At 52.2% G+C, this 24,955-nt stretch overlaps 1 protein-coding gene across 2 annotated transcripts in view; it reads right to left on the bottom strand.

Annotated features, from left to right (window-relative positions):
* The window catches only part of LOC137438533 (ceruloplasmin), a 124,796-nt gene that overhangs the window by 5,039 nt on the left and 94,802 nt on the right, over nt 1-24,955 (bottom strand). The window contains exons 10-17 of one of the 2 annotated variants that reach the window (XM_068133656.2): nt 13,952-14,102; nt 12,468-12,680; nt 12,046-12,259; nt 10,247-10,386; nt 9,887-10,021; nt 6,053-6,159; nt 3,310-3,712; nt 113-252 (exon numbers count right to left, since the gene is read on the bottom strand). In XM_068133656.2, the coding sequence (XP_067989757.2) occupies nt 113-252; nt 3,310-3,712; nt 6,053-6,159; nt 9,887-10,021; nt 10,247-10,386; nt 12,046-12,259; nt 12,468-12,680; nt 13,952-14,102 (1,503 nt within the window). The remainder of the gene's footprint in view (nt 1-112; nt 253-3,309; nt 3,713-6,052; nt 6,160-9,886; nt 10,022-10,246; nt 10,387-12,045; nt 12,260-12,467; nt 12,681-13,951; nt 14,103-24,955) is intronic. The other variant, XM_068133658.2, reaches the window with a different exon arrangement.

The raw sequence follows: 24,955 nt of genomic DNA, 5'->3' as shown, positions 1-24,955 counted from the left end.
TAAAACCTTTCTCTGTGGACAATAAATGGATGATAATGTTACCTGGTGTACCTGTGTTAGTGTTTTCTTTGTAAGGTTGGTTATACATGTGCATCATTTAACTGGTCCATGCCTGGTAGGTGAATGTTTCTCCATGGAAATGAGCAGTGTGTATGTCGATCTCATCCCCCATGCCCAGGAGGTACCAATCCACCTTCTCTCCAGCGTGCATCACCAGCCCGTGCAGGTTTCCATACATGAGTCCATTTATACCTGTGACGAACAGACGCCATCTTGATCATATTCAAACAAACGAACGACTTTGCTGATTGTCCTTTCAGTGAAGTTTGTTTTCTGAAGTGCTAAATTGTTTTAATGTACAGGTTTTCTTCACATAATAAGATAAGAACTTCATTTCACCAGGTGTAAAAACACAAGTAACGAGCACGGCACTCAGTGGAGAGCACACCTCCACCAGGTGAACAGTTCATGTTTTGTATCCCACTGATAGGCCGGATCTGGATGCGGACCTGAACCAAATTCTAATCGACTTGTTCTCGTCACCTACCCAACTCATCCCCCAAGTTTTGTCATAATTCGTCCAGAACTTTTTGAAACATCGTGTTATTTATCGCTGTTGACTTCATCTCTCGATGGTGAAGAATCACTTAGAATAAAAAATTCTCATATCCAGATCGGTATTTGAATCTTCACCAAAATTGAATCAAATCTTCCTTGTCGCTCAACTAACCTCTCCACCAAATTTCGTCCAAATCCATCCACAACTTTTTGAGATATCTTGTTCACAAACAAACAAACAAATACAGGCATGAAGCAACCTCCATCCATCCTCGGTGGCAGAGGTAATACAACAACAACAACAACAACAACAAGCATTTTAAGGGCATTTTCCCTGCTAGAGCGGGGGTTAGCCTTGCGGTCCCCATGACAATCTTCTCCATTTTGCCCTATTTTCTGCATCTCTCCTTGTTAACCCCCTTGCCCGCATTTCTTCTTCCACCATCTTTAGCCAAGTCTTTCTCGGTCTTCCCCGTCCTCTACTTCCTTCGACATTCATTTCCATGACTCTTCTCACCCAGTCACTTTCATCCTTCCTCAACACATGACCAAACCATCTCAACCATCGGTAATAATGGGTTAATTATCTGTCTTTAACCCCCTTATCATATTTTCTTCCACTTTCACAGATTCCCTCCTCATTTTTTGCATCTTCCAACCCCACCACCAATTTCATATTCATATTCTTCTTTTAAAATTTTTTTCCTATTTTTGTACATTTGTCCACCTCAATTCTTATGAACCACTCTGAGAGGCCATTTCCCCCCACAGAGCAGTGGTTGGCCTTTTTTGAAGCAATGTTTTACAGCCAGATGCTCTTCCTGCCGCCAACCCTGTCAGTCGCCTCTTGTGACACACAGGCAATTACCAGTGAACTGGTACTCAATTTGCCGACCCCGGAAGGATGACAGGCTGAGTCAACCCCCCTGGTGTTAATTCAGCGATCAACCAGGATTTGAACCCAAGATCCTAGGATCCCAAGCCGGCACCCTAACCGCTAAGCCAACGAACCCATGATCCGAGGATCCCAAACCGGCACCCTAACCGCTAAGCCAACGAAACCATGATCCGAGGATCCCAAGCCGGCACCCTAACCGCTAAGCCAACGAACCCAGGATCCTAGGATCCCAAGCCGGCACCCTAACCGCTAAGCCAACGAACTCAGGATCCTAGGATCCCAAGCCGGCACCCTAACCGCTAAGCCAACGAACCCAGGATGCTAGGATCCCAAGCTGGCACCCTAACCGCTAAGCCAACAAACCCAGGATCCTAGGATCCCAAGCTGGCACCATAACCGCTAAGGCAACGAACCCAGGACCCGAGGATCCCAAGCCGCACCCTAACCGCGAAGCCAACGAACCCAGGATCCTATGATCCCAAGCTGGCACCCTAACCGCTAAGCCAACGAACCCAGGATCCTAGGATCCCAAGCCGGCACCCGAACCGCTAAGTCAACGAACCCAGGATCCGAGGATCACAAGCCAGCACCCTAACCGCTAAGCCAACGAAACCAGGATCCTAGAATCCCAAGCTGGCACCCTAACCGCTAAGGCAACGAACCCAGGATCCGAGGATCCCAAGCCGCACCCTAACCGCGAAGCCAACGAACCCAGGATCCTCGGATCCCAAGTTGGCACCCGAACCGCGAAGCCAACGAACCCAGGATCCTAGTATCCCAAGCCGGCACCCAAACCGCTAAGCCAACGAACCCAGGATCCTAGGATCCCAAGCCGGCACCCTAACCGCTAAGCCAACGAACCCAGGATCCGAGGATCCCAAGCTGGCACCCTATCCGCTAAGCCAACGAACCCAGGATCCTAGGATCCCAAGCCGGCACCCTAACCACTAAGCCAACGAACCCAGGATCCTAGTATCCCAAGCCAGTACCCTAACCGCTAAGCCAACGAACCCAGGATCCGAGGATCCCAAGCTGGCACCCTAACCGCTAAGCCAACGAACCCAGGATCCAAGGATCCCAAGCCGGCACCCTAACCACTAAGCCAACGAACCCAGGATCCTAGGATCCCAAGCCGGCACCCTAACCGCTCGGCCAATGAACCCAGGATCCTAGGATCCCAAGCCGACACCCACACCATTAAGCCAATGAACCCAGGATCCTCGGATCCCAAGCTGGCACCCTAACCGCTAAGCCAACGAACCCAGGATCCTTGGATCCCAAGCCGGCACCCTGACCGCTAAGCCAACGAACCCAGGATCCTAGGATCCCAAGCCGCACCCTAACCGCTAAGCCAACGTACCCAGGATCCTAGGATCCCAAGCTGGCACCCTAACCGCTAAGCCAACGAATCCAGGATCCTAGGATCCCAAGCCGGCACCCTAACCGCTAAGCCAACGTACCCAGGATCCTAGGATCCCAAGCCGGCATCCTCACCGCTAAGCCAACGAACCCAGGATCCTAGTATCCCAAGCCAGTACCCGAACCGCTAAGCCAACGTACCCAGGATCCTAGGATCCCAAGCTGGCACCCTAACCGCTAAGCCAACGTACCCAGGATCCTAGGATCCCAAGCCGGCACCCTAACCGCTAAGCCAACGAACCCAGGATCCGAGGATCCCAAGCTGGCACCCTAACCGCTAAGCCAACGAACCTAGGATCCTAGGATCCCAAGCTGGCACCCTAACCGCTAAGCCAACAGCAGGTTCACCTCAATTCTTATGCTTTTCCTTTTCTGTGTCTCTTTCTTTGAAAAGTTTATGTTTAGCAATCCAGTGTGTTGCTGATGCTTCTTACTGTGCATCTTGTTGCTCTCCATGAAATCTTCATCATCAACGTCCACGGCACTTGGAGTCCCACAAAACCTATCGATATTCTCCCTCAGGTACCAGGAGTGATTCTCATCAAACACCAGAAAGAGCAGTGAAAATGCACGATCGGCTCCAGCACCCACACCCCTCGCTTCTCGCCTTGATCTCTGCGGTGTCTTTGAATGCCACCAATGCCACCATCTCTGTCTGATGTGGGTGTTCTCTTGGCCAATGGGGTTGCGGTGATCTAAGGCGAAGCCTCTAACTCTGTGCTGATGATGATGATCACCATCATCGTCTTCATCTCCAACTTCACCTTCCTTTGATTGTCGGTGCAATTTTCCCTTCTTGCACGTCACCACAGGTCCAATGAGGCCACTGTGAAGGTCCTGTAGGTATCAGAGGTCAATAGGAGGAATTATGGAATGGTCATGGAAAATTTAAGGTTGACAAATACAGTACATAGGTATTGCATTGCTCAAGCAAGATGTTTTATCGTATAATTAAATGTAATTTTAAAATAAGTACAATTCTCACTTTCACTGTAATTTTTTTTTTTTAAGTAACTTTTTTCATCCAAGACTTGTTTAAAATAAGTGGTTGGCTTAACATTAAAAATTGGAATGGGATGAAAGAATATCCTGGAAGTGGGAACTTCAGAACTGCACCAGTTGATGAAAATATTTTCAAGGTGTACTTGAACGACACTCTTTGACGTCATGACGTTGACCAATCTGACTCCGCCCACATTATTACATCATTATACATACATGTACCAAGTTTGATTTAAATCCTTTCAGCTGTTCTCAAGTTATCATATTATTACCTGGCATGACCTCTGACCTTTGATCTGTTGATGCCAAATCCAATCACTTCATCTTTGCATCATATATACTTATGCCAAGTTTGTTCAAAATCCCATCATTTGTTCACAAGTTGGCACGGCAACATACTTTGTACTTAACATGACCTCTGACCTTTGACTTCTTGCCCTCAAAATCTAATCAGTTCATCTTTACCTCATTATACATACCTGCACCAAGTTTAACTAAGATCCCTTCAGCCGTTATCAATTTCTTTTTTTTTTTAACCTGACATGACCTCTGACCTTTGACCTCTTGACCTCAAAATCGAATCAGTTCATCTTTACCTCATTATACATACCTGCACCAAGTTTGACTAAGATCCCTTCAGCCGTTCTCAAGTTATCGCGGTGACAAAAAGCTATCACTGACGGACGGACGGACGGACGGACAACCTGAAAATGCCTCCGGCGACTTCGTTGGCGGAGGCATAAAAACGTGGTTTGGAATGACCAATGGTTAACCACGTTGGACATTTTTAGATACCATGATTCCGATATTGTAATTTTTCTTGTTCAAACAAAAAATATATCAATAATTATAAATTTTCTCCAAACTTATTCAATCTCTTCCTCTTCTTCCTCTTCTTCTTCTTCCGCTTCTTCTTCTTCTTCTTCCGCTTCTTCTTCTTCTTCTTCTCTACCCTTTATAAAAGGTGAGGTCCAACAGTACCAAGCGTCTTCCCTGCTCCACGATACTCCTCCACTCCCCTCTGGCCTCAGCCAGCTCTCTCCACCCTCCAACCACCTTCACCTCACTGATATCCCTCCTCACACAATCCTCCCACCTCAACCACGGTGTACCTCTTTTCCTCCTACCTTGTTCGCTCAACGTATCCGCTCCCATTCCACATCCAAGCCAAAGTTCCAGCCCATCTCAGCCGGCATTCCACCAATCTCCCCATCAAGCTCATCTGCGCACCAAATATCCTCCCTCAGTTCATCCATTCTCCTTCTATCCACCCTCTTCCCTCCCGTAATCCTCCTGACCCAGTTGTTCTCACAGAACTGAAAACCTCTGTTGTCTCTCCGTCATTGGCACCATTTCGAAACAGTGAAGGTAGATCGGCGTCACACAAGTCACCAAAACTTTCCCTTTCAACTTCCTTGATATCTTTCTATCTGCCATTAATCCCTCCACTGTTCTCAACACATTCGCTCCCACCTGGATCCTTCTCCGCACCTCCACCTCCAACTTACCATCCCCGGCACTGTTCCCACCAGATACTCAAATCTATATCCTTGTCTGATCTCCTTCCCCTCCAACCTGATATTCATTTATTTTCTCTGCTGTCCGACCCACATCACCTCCATCTTCTCCAAACTCATCTTCAGTCCATGTTTCTCAAATGCCTCCTTCCACTCTTCCAATACTTCCTGCATCTTCCATCTGCTCCCCACCACAACAACCAGATCCTCCACATACAATATCCTCCGCAGAACACCCCTCATGTTTACCTTCCTGCTTACCGGCCCCATCACCATGATAAACAGGAAGTGGGCCGAGAGCACTTCCTGCCTTAAACTGCTGTTCACGTTGAACTCCTCCGACATCCCAGGACCAACCAAAACTCTTCCCTTCCTTCCCTTATATACCCCTCCCACCAACTTAACTTCTGCGTCCGGCACTCCCATCCATCTCTCCTTCATGAAGAGTAGACGAGCTATTGCTCGGACAAGTTACACATTCCATTCCTGACTCGTGGAAAGGCAATGGCAAACCATCCAGCGTGACTTTACAGAGGAATTGCTTCGGCAGCAGTGACACTCTGTGTTAAGAGTAAAGTATATTCATGATGATGATAACGGTACCTTGCACTCTTATGATGTAATATTATGTACATATGCTACCGTGTGCTGGTCATACCTGGTTGGGGTTGACAGTAGAATAGTAAGCCCAGGTAAGGCAGTCTGGGTCATTCTCCGTTGGCCCCCACCACTCGGATATAAACCAGCGGTATGTTATGGTGTCTCCTGAGTGGAGTACAGAGCCAGGTGTTTGGGAGTATAGAGCGATAGGAGAGAAAACAAGGCAAAATGTCAGATTAATGGGGCATCGTTGTCAACATTGCTTTACCTCTGCGTAAACAAACCGACAATTTCATACTCCGCATACTCCGAGCATCAAGGACAGCTGACTTGGACAACTCCCCTTTGCAATATGTACATGGTTTTGGGACAATTTGTGGGGGAGAGATAGTGGAGGATGTGGGGCAAATATATTTTGTGACACGGCTAATAATTCCCCGTCTGCAGCAGGGATCAGGAAACCACTTGCACTATCTTAGGCCTTGGATATAAACCTACAGAGAGGGATGCGGTATCTTAGGCCTTGGTTATAAACCCACAGAGAGGGATGCGGTATCTTAGGCCTTGGATATAAACCTACAGAGAGGGATGTGGTATCTTAGGCCACGGCTATGAACCTACAGAGAGGGATGTGGTATCTTAGGCCTTGGTTACAAACCTACAGAGAGGGATGCGGTATCTTAGGCCTTGGATATAAACCTACAGAGAGGGATGTGGTATCTTAGGCCTTGGTTACAAACCTACAGAGAGGGATGCGGTATCTTAGGCCTTGGATACAAACCTACAGAGAGGGATGTGGTATCTTAGGCCTTGGTTACAAACCTACAGAGAGGGATGCGGTATCTTAGGCCTTGGTTATAAACCTACAGAGAGGGATGTGGTATCTTAGGCCTTGGTTACAAACCTACAGAGAGGGATGCGGTATCTTAGGCCTTGGATATAAACCTACAGAGAGGGATGTGGTATCTTAGGCCACGGCTATGAACCTACAGAGAGGGATGTGGTATCTTAGGCCTTGGTTACAAACCTACAGAGAGGGATGCGGTATCTTAGGCCTTGGATATAAACCTACAGAGAGGGATGCGGTATCTTAGGCCATGGATATAAACCTACAGAGAGGGATGCGGTATCTTAGGCCTTGGTTATAAACCTACAGAGAGGGATGCGGTATGTTAGGCCTTGGTTATAAACCTACAGAGAGGGATGCGGTATCTTAGGCCTTGGTTATAAACCTACAGAGAGGGATGTGGTATCTTAGGCCACGGCTATAAACCTACAGAGAGGGATGTGGTGTCTTAGGCCACTGCTATAAACCTACAGAGAGGGATGCGGTATCTTAGGCCTTGGATATAAACCTACAGAGAGGGATGCGGTATCTTAGGCCTTGGATATAAACCTACAGAGAGGGATGCGGTATCTTAGGCCTTGGATATAAACTTACAGAGAGGGATGCGGTATCTTAGGCCTTGGATATAAACTTACAGAGAGGGATGCGGTATCTTAAGCCTTGGATATAAACCTACAGAGAGGGATGTGGTATCTTAGGCCTTGGATATAAACTTACAGAGAGGGATGCGGTATCTTAGGCCTTGGATATAAACTTACAGAGAGGGATGCGGTATCTTAGGCCTTGGATATAAACTTACAGAGAGCGATGCGGTATCTTAGGCCTTGGATATAAACTTACAGAGAGGGATGCGGTATCTTAGGCCTTGGATATAAACTTACAGAGAGGGATGTGGTATCTTAGGCCTTGGATATAAACTTACAGAGAGGGATGTGGTATCTTAGGCCTTGGATATAAACTTACAGAGAGGGATGCGGTATCTTAGGCCTTGGATATAAACTTACAGAGAGGGATGTGGTATCTTAGGCCTTGGATATAAACTTACAGAGAGGGATGCGGTATCTTAGGCCATGGATATAAACCTACAGAGAGGGATGTGGTATCTTAGGCCTTGGATATAAACTTACAGAGAGGGATGCGGTATCTTAGGCCTTGGATATAAACCTACAGAGAGGGATGCGGTATCTTAGGCCATGGATATAAACCTACAGAGAGGGATGCGGTATCTTAGGCCTTGGTTATAAACCTACAGAGAGGGATGCGGTATGTTAGGCCTTGGTTATAAACCTACAGAGAGGGATGCGGTATGTTAGGCCATGGATATAAACCTACAGAGAGGGATGCGGTATGTTAGGCCATGGATATAAACCTACAGAGAGGGATGTGGTATCTTAGGCCATGGATATAAACCTACAGAGAGGGATGTGGTATCTTAGGCCTTGGTTATAAACCCACAGAGAGGGATGCGGTATCTTAGGCCTTGGTTATAAACCTACAGAGAGGGATGCGGTGTGTTAGGCCATGGATATAAACCTACAGAGAGGGATGTGGTATCTTAGGCCTTGGTTATAAACCTACAGAGAGGGATGCGGTGTGTTAGGCCATGGATATAAACCTACAGAGAGGGATGTGGTATCTTAGGCCTTGGTTATAAACCTACAGAGAGGGATGTGGTATCTTAGGCCTTGGTTATAAACCTACAGAGAGGGATGTGGTATCTTAGGCCTTGGTTATAAACCTACAGAGAGGGATGTGGTATCTTAGGCCTTGGTTATAAACCTACAGAGAGGGATGCGGTGTGTTAGGCCATGGATATAAACCTACAGAGAGGGATGTGGTATCTTAGGCCTTGGATATAAACCTACAGAGAGGGATGTGAGTTTTCCTTGTTACAGAAACCACGCAGACTGAATCTTCCTCATGTCCAGTGTGAGTTTTTTGAATGAATGGTGATGAATGAATGGTTTATTACATGGTTGTGAGGTCTGGGGTTGTTTCAGTTCCACCCATATTTAAATTTTTCATCATAAATATCTTAAATAAATATTACACCACAATAAAACGTCTACTAACTCTATGGTACTTGGGGAAACGGGAAGTCACCCAATATGAGACTTATTGACAGAAGAATGGTAAATTTTTGGTTGTGAGCTGTAAGCGGCAAGCACAACAAATTTCTGCTGTTGTGTTGAAATTAGCAAAGTGTCTTCATGAAAGTGAAATACTTCTACGCTACACACCACTCTTACACACCACTCTTACATACTTCCCTTACCCACCACCCTTACACACCATCCATACACACCACTCTTATACACCACTCTTATACACCACCCATACACAATACCCATACACACCACCCTTACACACCATCCTTACACACCACTCTTATACACCACCCATACACACCACCCTTACACACCACCCTTACTTAACATGTCCAAGTACTGTACTGATGAATGGAAGGGTTTTGTAAGTGACAATAAGGTGATTTGTGTTCCACATTGTTTAAATATATAATTAAATTTAAATAAAATAAAGATTGTAAAAGTCATATAAATTAATTAATTCCAGAATTTTCCCACGTTTTACCGCCATTGACAGTGTTTTTTACACCACCTTATTTAACACGTTATATTAGTTTTTCGTGCCCGTTGTTTGTGTCCCTTATGACGTCCTTAAAAACAGTTCATTTCCTGTTTGGAATGATTTTCAATTTTGTTACATTGCCTGGCAGAAGCACTCCGCTCTGCGCATGTGGAATCGGGACTAATGCCCCTCGGGGGTAACAATCGCTTGGTTGGCAGACCTCTGGGTCTCAAAGGAGCCTGGCCGTGGGTGATCATCGGCGTCACACACTAATGCAGTTAACTGGTGGATGTGGCACATTGAAAATCCACGAGGGATGGAGTCAGTGGCTCAAAATTTCAAATCCCACTTGTATTTCCACAGTTGTCATTATAATTATGATTTTCACCCAAAATACTGTCGGTCGCTTTTTAAATTTCCTTCTCTGTCTGCTTAGGCCCAGCAAGTCCCACCGACCGGGGTTAACTGGAGGGATGTGGCACGAAAATTCTTGCGTGTCCACTCCATGCGCGTGCACGTTGTATGGCCTGCTCGCCTTGTTTTTGAACACCACCTCCAAGCGTTCACCAACCTCAGCCTCCAGTACTGGGCCTGCGCAGGTTTCAAAACATGGTGGACTTATGTGATACTGGGAGAGGGACAAAGTATGAAAATGAGTTTATTTCATCTCACGGTAATAACAAGCCTTTGCACAATGATTGGAAATTCCAACAGTTTAAGTCCATTTCCTGCATTAAACGTATTTAGTCGTGAACCGATATTATTGTTCTTGCTGTCTCCATGACAACCAGTCATAACCAGTCATTTCAAATTTACCGAGAATTGCTAGATGTTTCATTTTAGGCCCACGTTGGACTTGCTGCGTGAATGTGTCATCCGTATACTCCCGATACACCGCCTTCTTGTACACCGACCCAATCATTGTGTCTCCTCTTGCCAGAAAAGCATGTCCGTAGCTGGATGGGTGGTACGTATCAATGACAAAGAAGGTAGGTGAATTTACATGATGTATACCGCATATTTTAGGACATGTGTTACACTGAAAGAAGATGGTGTTGTGGATTGTGAAAATATCAAAAATTTATATAAAAAAACCGAAGTCGGGTTCCTTTCAGAACATTTATTTTTTATACGTGGGTTAAGGCTCGTAATAGAGCTGATACACACAGACACACAGACACAAACATACACACATACAAAGACATACTGACGAGATAAACACTTAACACAGCCACTGAGCTTGGAGGAATTGCCGTCACTACCGTCACTTCCCGGGATACTCTGGGTACGTAAGCAAGAGCAGGCCCGGTCTCAGGTGATGTTTCACCTCCTTCCCAGTGGGCTTCCTACTCTTGGTTGTTTATCACTTACATTAGCAGAGTAGATCTAGTTACATTTTGGTTGGATGTGCCTTTTTCCTTGTAAAATGTATCATCCCAACTGTCCCAACATATATATATATATATATATACGTATATATATATATATAGAACCTAAACTGATTACTTGGAAGAGCGAGGAGACAGAGGAGAAAAAGGCAATGTACTGACCAGTGAGACGGTGGGGCACAAACTCATAGTGTCAACGTACATGTGAAGGTACTCAACGACTCAATGAAATAAAAATGGTTAAACAAGACAATTCAGAAATAGTAACAACAAAACCAGAGAAGATAGCACATCTTGTCCCTCAGGAATCCGGAACCAGAATTTTATAAAATGCAGAGAAAGTAAAAGCGATTTGTAAACATGTGTCCGAATCTGATTTGTAAACAATCTGAAAAGGAAGTACACAATCTGAAAAGGAAGTACACATGCTACCTCCTGCAGTAAATCACCTTCACTTGCCTTTTTGGCCTACCAGTCCAAAGTTTGACAGAGGTCTCACTTAAAGCCTGTTGAGGGGTGTTTGGCATACTCTCCAGCTTACCAAGCACTGGTCGGCAAGAGTGAGAGGCCATGGGAATCAAATCCACACGAGCGATTAAAGAAATAAACAAATCTTTAACCTCCATTGAACAGTCAGCTGCCTCTCATTTTTTTTTTTTTTTTTTTTTTTTTTTTGTATACAAGGTCGAGGCTCGTGAAAGAGCGAACATTCATCACACAGAAAGACAAACCGACACATAAAACATATAACATCGGGAGCGGTAGACAAGATGGGGAGAGAGGGGGAAGGACACAAACACAACATTTGAGAGCAGGGACCGAGAGACATGGAGACATCGAGAGATCTGAGAGTTGTAAATACCCTTTGAAAATCCATGGAACATTCATTCCTGACAAGTTCGTCAAAGCGTACATTCCCACCTCAATGTTTGCCCTCGCAAGTCGTGAACGATAAAGCGACCGTCACTTCCTGTCTTGTTGCCAATTACCGTCACTTCCTGTCTTGTTGCCAATTACCATCACTTCCTGTCTTGTTGCCAATTACCATCACTTCCTGTCTGGTTGCCAATTACCGTCACTTCCTGTCTTGTTGCCAATTACCGTCACTTCCTGTCTTGTTGCCAATTACCATCACTTCCTGTCTGGTTGCCAATTACCGTCACTTCCTGTCTTGTTGCCAATTACCGTCACTTCCTGTCTTGTTGCCAATTCCAATCCTTTTCTCACCTCTCTTCCATAGTCATGTTGTGGCGGTCAAGTTCCCATTTCCTGGACGGAGCGTAGTCCCAGTCAATCTCGACAGCTGCAAGGTATACCCTCCGTGTGGGAATGTTGAATGGCACAGGGGGATCCAGTCGGCCTCCACACAGCGCCACATGGTATCGGTGCTTCATTCCTCCAGTGAAATGTGTCATTGTGCGACAGACGATGCCAAAATCACCTGAAACAAGCAACAGAGCCTTTCATAAGTGACAGGAAGTGTCTGAAATAGGACTGCCATGCACATGTATTCTTCAAAGCAGGCTGGGCAAATAGCCTTGCTGTCGGCCATCTTGGATTGGTTGATTCGCAAGATGTACTACACTTTAGCTTGTCTGTTTTGAAGCTGAAGCATTGATCCTTCCTGCCCTTGGATGCCCCCATCTCACCGACGGATTTGGCTTCCATGAGGACTGTGAGAGAGGTGTGTGGGAAGATGGAGGTGGTGTCATGGCGACGCCCAGAGCGTGTGATGGGATTCCCAAAAATGAAGAGTGAATGTATGTCCGCCTCGCTGCCAAGTCCCAGCAAGTGCCACGACACGCGGTCCCCCTTGCACATCTCCAATCTGGGCAGGGTTCCGAACATGTAGCCGTTCATAGCTGCGAGGCCCGAATGAGAAAAAAACAAGTCATTTCCAGTCGATCTTCACCTAAAATAAGCACAACTACCAATCACAGTCATCACACTCACTGGACTTTCCACAATTGGTGATTCCATCTCATCATTCATGCCACTCATTGTGCCAACGATATGCCACGGCTGTAAAATGCATTTATTTGTTATAGCGTGTCTCGTTTTTCCTTTCTATTTTTGTTTCTGCCTTTTCCCCATCCTTGCCACAAAGGTCTTTGTGGTTTTGGCACCTCTGCATGCATGGTGGTGTCATTCAGTTTTGGGCTTTTGCTTATTATCACAATTTTCATTTCAACCATTTTGTCCTGTTTTGATGAAACTATTAGTGCAACAACAGTGTTAGCTGGGAATTGATGTTGAAATATAAACATCCTAAAGAGCCCATGTGACTATTACAGACTGAACTTTTTGAGTGGTGGTCCATGTGTAGATCTCCCAACTTGGTGTCTTCAGGAAGTATTCACACCCCTTGAGTTTTCCACATTTCGTTGTGTAACAGACTGAATCCAAAATGCATTAAATTGAGATTTTTTGTCACCGATCTGCACATAATACCTCATAATGTCAAAGTGGATTTTCTTTAGAATTTTTTTTACAAATTAATCAAAGGGTGTGAATACTTTCTGAAACCACTGTAATTGAACCAAGCCACAAAATTATGATGTCTTGCAACCGCCACACCTCATATATTCGCTATTCAACCTCCACACATCAGAAAGCACACCTCGTCTTTAGGGGTGGCAGGACGGCCTGGAGGTCTACGCTCCCTCGCCCCTGAGCTGTCTAGCCTGGGTTCGAATCTCAGCCCCGCTTTAAGTCAGCCTGGTGTTTCTCAGGCAGGGTGACTCATCGATGTGTGTGCCTTCCCTCAGATAGACATTCAACTGTGAGACCCGTCTGTCAGAATGACTTGGTGGACCTTGAAGATCCTTCGATGTCATTCAGTAAGAGTAGACGAGCTATCGATGGCACCCTGAACAAATTACAAATTCTTCCCCTAATCTATAGGGGGCACAACTGTATCAGTGGCACAACTGTGCTCCCAGAGACATGAACCCCATCTTCCACACCACATTCAGTTTTGCACAAGACCTTTCACCCACTACATTCCACTTGTCCTCCGCTACGCGTTTTTTGCACTTTTCCATATCCACGGCAGCAGCCGATTTCATCATTGATGGGAAGGTAAGGAAAACCACACAACATACACCATATTGTCGTTTAAACTACAACGTACAAGCCCTCGTGTTCGACGAAATGAAGTCTTCGTCATCGCAATCCACCGCTTGTGGGTGACTTGTAAATGCCGCCAAGTTCCTGTCCATGTACCAGCTCAGGTTTTCATCAATTTTGGAGAGAAGGAGGAAGAATTCCCGGTCTACATCGAGCTGAAGATTGGTACAGCGGTTCAAGAAGCCATTGTTGCTTCAATACGATGAGTCCATTCATAAGTCTAGTTATAGAATCACAACTCATTTTCAAATGCTGAATTTAATAAGTTTTAACTTTTGGATTATCCAAGAAACATATAAGCATACAGTACAATAAAACATAAGTATAACAATATATAAACATACAATACAACAAGTCAAGTGAATCCACTTGGATTCCGCCCAGGTTGGCACATGGAAATTATGATGTAGCATAATTATCATCTCGGGTCAAGATTTGAAATTATGCCATGGTTTTTGTAAAATTGCTACTAGTATTCACATTATGTACTATCACCAAAACATACATCATCATAGAAACATACATAGAATTTGGGTCCTCTGGGTCATTTGGGTCCTCTGGGTCATTTGGGTCCTCTGGGTCATTTGGGTCCTCTGGGTCATTTGGGTCATTTGGGTCATTTGGGTCCTCTGGGTCATTTGGGTCCTCTGGGTCATTTGGGTCCTCTGGGTCATTTGGGTCCTCTGGGTCATTTGGGTCATTTGGGTCCTCTGGGTCATTTGGGTCCTCTGGGTCCTCTGGGTCATTTGGGTCCTCTGGGTCCTCTGGGTCCTCTGGGTCATTTGGGTCCTCTGGGTCATTTGGGTCCTCTGGGTCCTCTGGGTCCTCTGGGTCATTTGGGTCCTCTGGGTCCTCTGGGTCCTCTGGGTCATTTGGGTCCTCTGGGTCCTCTGGGTCATTTGGGTCCTCTGGGTCCTCTGGGTCATTTGGGTCCTCTGGGTCCTCTGGGTCATTTGGGTCATTTGGGTCCTCTGGGTCATTTGGGTCCTCTGGGTCATTTGGGTCCTCTGGGTCATTTGGGTCCTCTGGGTCATTTGGGTCCTCTGGGTCATTTGGGTCCTCTGGGTCATTTGGGTCCTCTGGGTCATTTGGGTCCTCTGGGTCATTTGGGTCCTCTGGGTCATTTGGGTCCTCTGGGTCATTTGGGTCCTCTGGGTCATTTGGGTCCTCTGGGTCATTTGGGTCCTCTGGGTCATTTGGGTCCTCTGGGTCATTTGGGTCCTCTGGGTCATTTGGGTCCTCTGGGTCATTTGGGTCCTCTGGGTCATTTGGGTCCTCTGGGTCATTTGGGTCCTCTGGGTCATTTGGGTCATTTGGGTCCTCTGGGCCATTTGGGTCCTCTGGGTCATTTGGGTCCTCTGGGTCATTTGGGTCCTCTGGGTCATTTGGGTCCTCTGGGTCATTTGGGTCCTCTGGGTCATTTGGGTCCTCTGGGTCATTTGGGTCCTCTGGGTCATTTGGGTCCTCTGGGTCCTCTGGGTCCTCTGGGTCATTTGGGTCCTCTGGGTCCTCTGGGTCCTCTGGGTCCTCTGGGTCATTTGGGTCCTCTGGGTCCTCTGGGTCATTTGGGTCCTCTGGGTCATTTGGGTCATCTGGGTCATTTGGGTCCTCTGGGTCATTTGGGTCCTCTGGGTCATTTGGGTCCTCTGGGTCATTTGGGTCATTTGGGTCCTCTGGGTCATTTGGGTCCTCTGGGTCCTCTGGGTCATTTGGGTCCTCTGGGTCATTTGGGTCCTCTGGGTCATTTGGGTCATTTGGGTCCTCTGGGTCATTTGGGTCCTCTGGGTCATTTGGGTCCTCTGGGTCATTTGGGTCCTCTGGGTCATTTGGGTCCTCTGGGTCATTTGGGTCCTCTGGGTCATTTGGGTCCTCTGGGTCATTTGGGTCCTCTGGGTCATTTTGGTCCTCTGGGTCATTTGGGTCCTCTGGGTCATTTGGGTCCTCTGGGTCATTTGGGTCCTCTGGGTCATTTGGGTCCTCTGGGTCATTTGGGTCCTATATTCCTATCCTATAACATATATATCTCCTATAACCTATCCTATAAATATAGATTTGATGACGTCATGTTTACACATCTGAGCGACAGAAATGAGCGACAGAAATGAGCGACAGAAATGGGTGACAGAAACTAGCTTCACTTTTGAGCGCCCGAAATTCCCAGGCAAACGCTATAACGCACCAGGTTTACAACCTGTGCGTTAATAAAACATAAGTATAACAATATATTGTAGCGGTTACCGCTGGATGCACACAATCGCCTTGCACCGGCCAGAACACGGCCAGACGCGCCTCTCCCGGGCATGCCCGGACTCACTGTTCCCGGGCACGCCCGAACCTCCCGGGCACGCCCGGTCTCGTCTTTCCCGGGCATGCCCGCTCTCGCCTTTCCAGGGCTTGCCCAGAGCGTCCGGGCATGCCCGCTATCGCCGTTCCAGGGCTCGCCCAGAGCATCCGGGCATGCCCGCTATCGCCTTTCCAGGGCTCGCCCAGAGCGTCCGGGCATGCCCGCTATCGCCTTTCCAGGGCTCACCCAGAGCGTCCGGGCATGCCCGCTATCGCCTTTCCAGTGCTCGTCCAGAGCGCCCGGGCACACCCAGCCTCGACTTGCCAGGCCGCAGCCAAACACGCCCGGGCAGGTCCAGACTCGCCTTTCCAAGGCTCGCCCTTGACACCCGGGCATGCCCGGTATAGCTTTTGCCGGGCAAACTTCCCGACATAAATGTGTATATATATTGCTGCCCGATAAACGGGCTTTTGTCAGAATACCTGAGCTGTTTTGTTTCAATAAAGCAACTCGGACGAATTCCGTCTTTGGTCGCGTCACTTCTTTCGACTCGCGTTGGAGCGCAGCTCCTTCACTGGTGACCTACCGACATGGACACGGCAGTGACTCTTAAACTGCCTACCTTCTGGGAGGCTCACGCGGCTGTTTGGTTCGCCCAGGCGGACTCCCAGTTCGCCCTGCGAGGCATCACCGTGGACGACACCCGCTTCCACCACGTCGTGGCAGCGCTCGGTTCCGCCACCGCGGCCCGCGCCCTGAGCCTCCTCGAGCACCCGCCGGCTGCCGACAAGTATGATGCGCTGAACACGCTCCTCCTCGATGCTTTCGCCCTCTCACCGGCGGCACACGCACGGCGCCTGCTCGACCTGCCCGAGCTCGGCGACACGCGCCCGTCCGAGCGCATGGACTATATGCTCTCGTTGCTCGGTGAGCACTCTCCGGATTTTCTGTTCCGCGAGTTGTTCCTTCGCCAGCTGCCTCACCCGGTACGCCTCGCCCTGGCTGGCACGTCGATCACCGATCCCCGCGCCCTCGCCAGGGAAGCCGATAAGATCTCCTCGGCGGGCCAACACATCGGCGCGGCTACCTGGAGCCTGCCGCCATCCGAGGCGACGCCCACGACGCCCGAGCACCCTGTGCGGTTGGAGGCCGAACTGCCGGTGAAACTGGCGGCCGCCACGCCGCACCGACCACTTCCGACACGACGGCCGGGGCCTCCACCTGACCAGGCGTGGTGTTATTACCACGCCAGGTTCGGACACAAGGCTCGGACGTGCCGACCCCCGTGCACTTTCGGCAAGTCGGGAAACGGCCGGGCCGGCGTTCATTCCCAGCCATGAGCGCCGGCCACTCGGGCAACTTGCTTTTTATTCGGGACAAAGCGTCCGGGCGGCGTTTCCTTTGTGACACCGGCGCCCAACTGAGCGTCATACCCGCCTCCGAGCAGGACAGGCTGGACGCCGTTTGCGGCCCCTCTTTGGTCGCTGCTAATGGCTCGGCCATACGCACTTTCGGCCCGCGCAACGTCACCCTCTGCTTCGGCAGCCAGCGCTTTCAGTGGACCTTTGTGACCGCCTGCATCCCCATGGCTTTGCTGGGCGCCGACTTCCTCTGCGCGCACGGGCTGCTGGTCGACGTCAAACGTCGTCGCCTTGTCAACGCCGAGACCTTCAGCTCCCTGGCGTGCACGATGAGCAGCTCCGCGCCGACCGAACTGGCGTGCGCCCTCCCGACGGCGAACGAGTTCGCTCGCCTGCTCGCGGAATTCCCGGCCCTCACACGGCCGACGTTTTCGGCCGTCGCAGTGCGGCATGGGATCGAGCACCACATACCCACTACGGGCCCGCCGGTCTACGCCAGGGCCCGCCGCCTCGACCTGGCCAAGCTCGCCGTGGCAAAGGCCGAGTTCGACGCATTGGAGCACCTCGGCATCGTGCGGCGCTCCAATAGCGCGTGGGCCTCACCACTGCACATCGTGCCAAAGCCGGGGGGCGGATGGCGCCCGTGTGGCGACTACCGCCGCCTCAACGACGTTACCACCCCCGACAGGTACCCGATCCCGCACATCCAGGAATTTTCCGCCCGTTTGGCGGGACGGGTCATATTTTCCAAAATTGACCTGATACGGGGATACCACCAGGTACCTGTCCGGGCGGCCGACGTCCCGAAGACGGCCGTCATCACGCCGTTCGGCCTGTTCGAATTTTTGAGGATGCCGTTTGGCCTCAAGAACGCGGCCCAGGCGTTCCAACGCTTAAGGGACGGCATGCTGTGCGACCTGCCATTTCTTTTCGTCTATCTGGACGACATCCTCGTCGCCAGCACGTCCCGCGCCGAGCACCTCCTCCACCTCCGAACACTGTTCGGTCGCCTCAGCGAGCACGGCTTAATTGTCAACCCGGCCAAATGCCACTTCGGCACGATGACCGTTGACTTTTTGGGCCACCGCATCACCAAGACCGGGGCCGTGCCGCTGCCGACCAAGGTCGAGGCCATCACCACGTTCCCGCGTCCCCGTTCCATCAAGGCCCTACAAGAGTTCCTCGGCATGGTGAATTTTTATCACCGATTCGTGCCCCGCGCTGCTCAGCTCATGCGGCCCCTTTACGAGACCCTCCGGGGCAAGCCGGCCAAGCATGACATCGTTTGGTCCGCGGCCATCGCGAGCGCAAAACGGGCTCTCGCCGACGCAACGCTGCTGGCTCACCCGGTGCTCAACGCGCCCATCGCCCTCACTACGGACGCCTCCAACTACGCGGTGGGCGCCGTCCATGAACAATGGGTGGACAGGGTTTGGCAGCCACTCGCGTTTTTCAGCCGGCAGCTCCGGCCGAACGAGTTAAAATACAGCACGTTCGACCGCGAGCTGCTCGGTCTATTCCTGGCCGTTCGCCATTTCCGACACCTCCTGGAGGGCCGCCCGTTCACGGCTTTCGTCGACCACAAGCCGTTGGTCTACGCAATGGCCAAAGTCACGGAGCCGTGGTCGGCCCGCCAGCAGCGCCACCTCTCCGCCGTGTCGGAATTCACCACGGACATCCGGCACGTCGCCGGCAAAGACAACGCTGTGGCCGACTGTCTTTCTCGGGCCAGCGCGAACGCGGTCCACCTCGGCGTGGACTTCGCGCTCATGGCGGCCGACCAGACCACCGACACCTCGGTGCAGGCCCTCCGGGCGGCGGACACGGGCCTCCGCCTGGCCGACATCCCCTTCGCGGGCACCGTCCTGCTCTGCGACGTCTCCCAGGGCCAGCCTCGCCCCATCGTGCCCGTTTCCTGGCAGCGCCGCATCTTCGCCTCCATCCACGGCCTTTCTCACCCGGGCCGGAAAGCTTCTCAGAAGCTGGTGTCGGCGCGTTTTGTCTGGCACGGCCTTCGACGGAACGTCCGCGACTGGGCCAACGCCTGCACGGCCTGCCAGCGGGCCAAGGTCCACCGCCACACCCAGGCCCCGCTGGCACCTTTCACCGTGCCTGCACGGCGTTTCGACCACGTCCACGTGGACCTGGTGGGTCCCCTGCCCCCATCACGGGGGTTCACCCACCTGCTCACCATGGTGGACAGGACCACCAGGTGGCCGGAGGCCGTGCCCCTCACCTCCACCACCACCGCCGACGTGGCGCAGGCGTTCATCGCCACCTGGGTCGCGCGCTTCGGCGCACCGGCAGACATCTCGTCCGACCGCGGCCCACAGTTCACGTCCGAACTTTGGGGCGCGGTCGCCCGCTCGTTGGGGGTCACGCTGCACCGCACCACGGCCTACCACCCACAAGCCAACGGGTTGTGCGAGCGGTTTCACCGCTCCATGAAGGCCGCACTCATGGCCGGCCTTCAGGACGACGGTTGGACCGACCGGCTGCCGTGGGTCCTTTTGGGCCTCCGCACGGCCCCCAAGGAGGACCTCCGGGCGTCCGCCGCCGAGCTCGTCTACGGCCAGCCGCTCCGCGTCCCGGGCGAGTTCGTGCCCGACGCTACCAGTCCCTGGTCCGCCGCACACCAGCGCTCGGACCTCCAGGAGGCCGCCCGCCGATTTGCCCCCGTGCCAACGTCCCGCCACGCTGGCCCCCAGTCCTACGTCCCCCCGGCGCTTCGCACAGCGGAGTACGTCTTTGTGCGTCATGGTGCGCACCGGGGGCCACTCCGGCCGCCGTACGACGGGCCCTTCCGGGTCCTGCGACGGGGCGACAAGTCCTTTGTCGTCGACGTTGGCGGCCGGTCGGACCGGATCTCTGTGGACCGCCTCAAACCGGCGCACATGGACGTCGACCGACCACCACGGTTGGCCCTTCCTCCGCGGCGAGGCCGCCCCCCGTCCACAGTTCCCCCCGTTCGACCACCCACCACCACGTCGGACCCTTCCCCACGACCCTCCAGGGGTCGCTTCGGCCGGGTCATCCGGACCCCCCTTAAATTGACCCTGCCGGTGCAGGTCGATTCTGGAGGGGCGTGTGTAGCGGTTACCGCTGGATGCACACAATCGCCTTGCACCGGCCAGACGCGCCTCTCCCGGGCATGCCCGGACTCACTGTTCCCGGGCACGCCCGAACCTCCCGGGCACGCCCGGTCTCGTCTTTCCCGGGCATGCCCGCTCTCGCCTTTCCAGGGCTCGCCCAGAGCGTCCGGGCATGCCCGCTATCGCCTTTCCAGGGCTCGCCCAGAGCGTCCGGGCATGCCCGCTATCGCCTTTCCAGGGCTCGCCCAGAGCGTCCGGGCATGCCCGCTATCGCCTCTCCAGTGCTCGTCCAGAGCGCCCGGGCACGCCCAGCCTCGACTTGCCAGGCCGCAGCCAAACACGCCCGGGCAGGTCCAGACTCGCCTTTCCAAGGCTCGCCCTTGACACCCGGGCATGCCCGGTATAGCTTTTGCCGGGCAAACCTCCCGACATAAATGTGTATATATATTGCTGCCCGATAAACGGGCTTTTGTCAGAATACCTGAGCTGTTTTGTTTCAATAAAGCAACTCGGACGAATTCCGTCTTTGGTCGCGTCACTTCTTTCGACTCGCGTTGGAGCGCAGCTCCTTCAATATAAACATACAATACAATAAAACATAAGTATAACAATATATAAACATACAGTACAATAAAACATAAGTATAACAATATATAAACATACAATACAATAAAACATAAGTATAACAATATATAAACATACAGTACAATAAAACATAAGTATAACAATATATAAACATACAATACAATAAAACATAAGTATAACAATATATAAACATACAATACAATAAAACATAAGTATAACAATATATAAACATACAATACAATAAAACATAAGTATAACAATATATAAACATACAATACAATAAAACATAAGTATAACAATATATAAACATACAATACAATAAAACATAAGTATAACAATATATAAACATACAATACAATAAAACATAAGTATAACAATATATAAACATACAATACAATAAAACATAAGTATAACAATATATAAACATACAATACAATAAAACATAAGTGTAACAATATATAAACATACAATACAATAAAACATAAGTATAACAATATATAAACATACAATACAATAAAACATAAGTATAACAATATATTGTGGCGGACACAAAAGCCCACTGGCGTGGTGACATCATTCCACGCACCAAGTGGGCGGTGGCCACGCCCGAGGGGTAGGCGTGGCCTCAGGATATACACCGGGCGACCAGCCCGGAAGAGTTCAGTGTTACAGTGTAGTCTTACAATAAAGACGTTCATATGTTACCGCTTGTCCGCTTCCTCCTTGCTCACAAGCAGCGCGCGTAACGCCGCGCTTTACTGGTGACCCTCGACGTTGGATCTGCCGTAGCGATCCTTCCGAACACGACGCCATTGCAATGGCCAACGACAAGTCAATGGCGATTAAACTTCCCGAATTTTGGGAGGCCCAGGCCGAGGTCTGGTTCGTTCAAGCCGAAGCCCAATTTCAGCTTCGGCGCCTCACCAACGACGACCTGCGCTACTGCCATGTCGTCGCCTCCCTCGGGCCCGGCACGGCCGCTCGAGTTGTGTCCGTCCTTCGCCACCCACCGGACGGCCACAAGTACGAGGCACTCAAGCGGCTACTCCTAGCCACGTTCAGCCTCACGGACGACGCACGGGCCGACCGCCTCCTGGATCTCCCCGAGCTCGGTGAGACGTGCCCGTCGGTCCGAATGGACCATATGCTGTCACTGTTGGGCGACGAAGCCCCCGGTTCGCTATTCCGGGCGCTTTTCCGTCGCCAACTTCCAGCGCAGGTTCGCCTCGCGTTGGCCGGGACCGGGCTAACGGAACCCCGAGCATTGGCGGCCGAGGCGGACAAGTACTTCGCCGCTTCGGACACGCGGGCGAGCGTTGGCGTGGCCGTCACGGCCTTCGACGCTGCTGTTCCACAGCATCATCTTCTACAGCACGCTGAGTTTCAGCAGCATGCTGATACGCACCTCGTGAACGCCGCCACGCCCCGCCCACCGCCGCGGCGAAAACCGCCACCGCGGGGAAACCCGTCGACTCCACCGGCCTGGCGGAGCCAGCCGCGCTCCTCCAGCTCCACCACCTGGTGCTGGTTCCACGCCAAGTTCGGCCACGAAGCTCGGCGGTGTCATCCGCCGTGCTCCTTCAACGGGTCGGGAAACGCCCGGGCCGGCGCTCAATTGTGGCGATGAGCGCCGGCCGTTCGAGCAGCCTGCTGTTCATAACGGACACCTTCTCCGGGCGCCGTTACCTGTGCGACACGGGAGCACAGGTGAGTGTCATTCCCGCCGGCACGTCAGACAAGCACGCCGCGGGTGGGGGCCCCGCGCTGCTTGCCGCGAACGGGACGCCCATCCGTACATACGGAAAACGCTGCCTCTCTCTGCGGTTTGGAGGGTAGATTTTCCGATGGACGTTCGTCACCGCCGACGTGCCCATGGCACTGCTTGGCGCGGACTTCCTGTGTGCTAATGGGCTCCTGGTCGACGTCAAGCGCAGACGGCTTGTCCAGGCCGAGACGTTCAGCTCGCTCGCATGTGCGTTGCCCAGCTCAACGAGCGGCTTGCCAAGCGGCTTGCCGAACGATTCGGTTCCGGCCACGTTGGTCTGTACGCTTCCGGCAGCGGACGCATTCACCCGCCTCCTCGCCGGCTTCCCGGCCCTCACGCGGCCCACCTTCTCGGCGGGGGCCGTCAAGCACGGGGTGGCCCATCACATCCCCACCGTCGGGCCACCGGTCTACGCCCGGGCACGCCGCCTCGAGCCGACGAAGCTGGCGGTGGCAAAAGCGGTGTTCGCTACCCTGGAGCGACTCGGCATCGTTCGGCGCTCAGAGAGCGCTTGGGCGTCGCCGCTGCACATCGTGCCGAAGCCCGGCGGGGGATGGCGACCGTGCGGGGACTATCGCCGTCTCAATGACGCCACGACTCCCGACCGCTACCCCGTCCCCCACATTCAGGACTTTTCCGCCCGTTTGGCGGGCAGGTCCTTCTTCTCGAAGGTGGACCTCATACGCGGCTACCATCAGGTCCCCGTCAGGCCGGAGGACGTCCCGAAGACGGCGGTCATCACGCCATTCGGACTCTTCGAGTTCCTGCGCATGCCCTTCGGTCTGAAGAATGCGGCTCAGGCGTTCCAGCGACTGATGGACAGCGTCCTGCGCGACTTGGATTTTGTCTACGTCTACCTGGACGATATCCTCGTCGCCAGCGCGTCCCGCGAAGAGCACCTACGCCACCTCCGCATGCTCTTCGAACGCCTGGGCCAGCATGGCCTGATTGTGAACCCCGCAAAGTGCCGGTTCGGCGCCGCCACAATCGATTTTCTGGGGCACCGTGTCAGCAGGCACGGAGCCGTCCCCCTGCCGGCCAAGGTGGAGGCGGTGAAGGGGTTTCCGCGCCCCCGCACGATCAGAGGGCTGCAGGAGTTCCTGGGCATGGTGAACTTTTACCATCGGTTCCTGCCCCGTATCGCCCAGCTCCTGCGCCCCCTGCACGAAGCTCTCCGAGGTAAGCCGGGCAGAGGCGACGTTAACTGGACCGAGCAGATGGACACGGCGTTCACGGGCGCGAAGCTCGCCTTGGCTAACGCCACCATGCTCGCGCACCCGGCGCCCGATGCACCGATCGCCCTCACCACCGATGCCTCGGACTACGCGGTGGGCGCGGTGCACGAGCAATGGGTGCGTGGAGCTTGGCAACCGCTGGCGTTCTTTAGCCGGCAGCTTCGCCCGCCCGAACGCCGTTACAGTACCTTCGACCGCGAGTTGCTCGGACTTCACTTGGCGGTCAGGCACTTCCGCCATCTGCTCGAGGGCCGGGCGTTCACTGCCTTCGTCGACCACAAGCCGCTGATCTTCGCGATGGGCAAGGTCACCGAGCCGTGGTCGGCCCGGCAGCAGCGTCACCTCTCGGCCGTGTCCGAGTACACGACGGACATCCAGCACGTCGCGGGGAAGGACAACCCGGTGGCGAATTGCCTTTCCCGGGCCGTCGCCCACGCAGTCCACCTCGGCATCGACTATGCCCGGATGGCAGCGGACCAGGCCGCTGACCCCGACGTCCAGGCCTTGCGGACCGCCGTCACGGGCCTCCGCGTCACCGAGGTGCCGTTCGACGGTGCGGGCGCGGCCCTCTTGTGCGACGTCTCCCTCGGGCGTCCTCGCCCCATTGTGCCCGCGGGCTGGCAGCGCCAGGTGTTTGACGCCATCCACGGCCTGTCCCACCCGGGCGCGAGGGCCTCCCAAAGGCT

The sequence above is a fragment of the Myxine glutinosa genome, chromosome 13, assembly GCF_964187855.1.
Source record: "Myxine glutinosa chromosome 13, kmMyxGlut1.1, whole genome shotgun sequence".
In the NCBI taxonomy this organism is placed as follows: Eukaryota; Metazoa; Chordata; class Myxini; order Myxiniformes; family Myxinidae; genus Myxine; species Myxine glutinosa.
The sequence above is the reverse complement of the archived record's forward strand: the minus strand, read 5'-3'. Positions and strand labels throughout refer to the sequence as shown.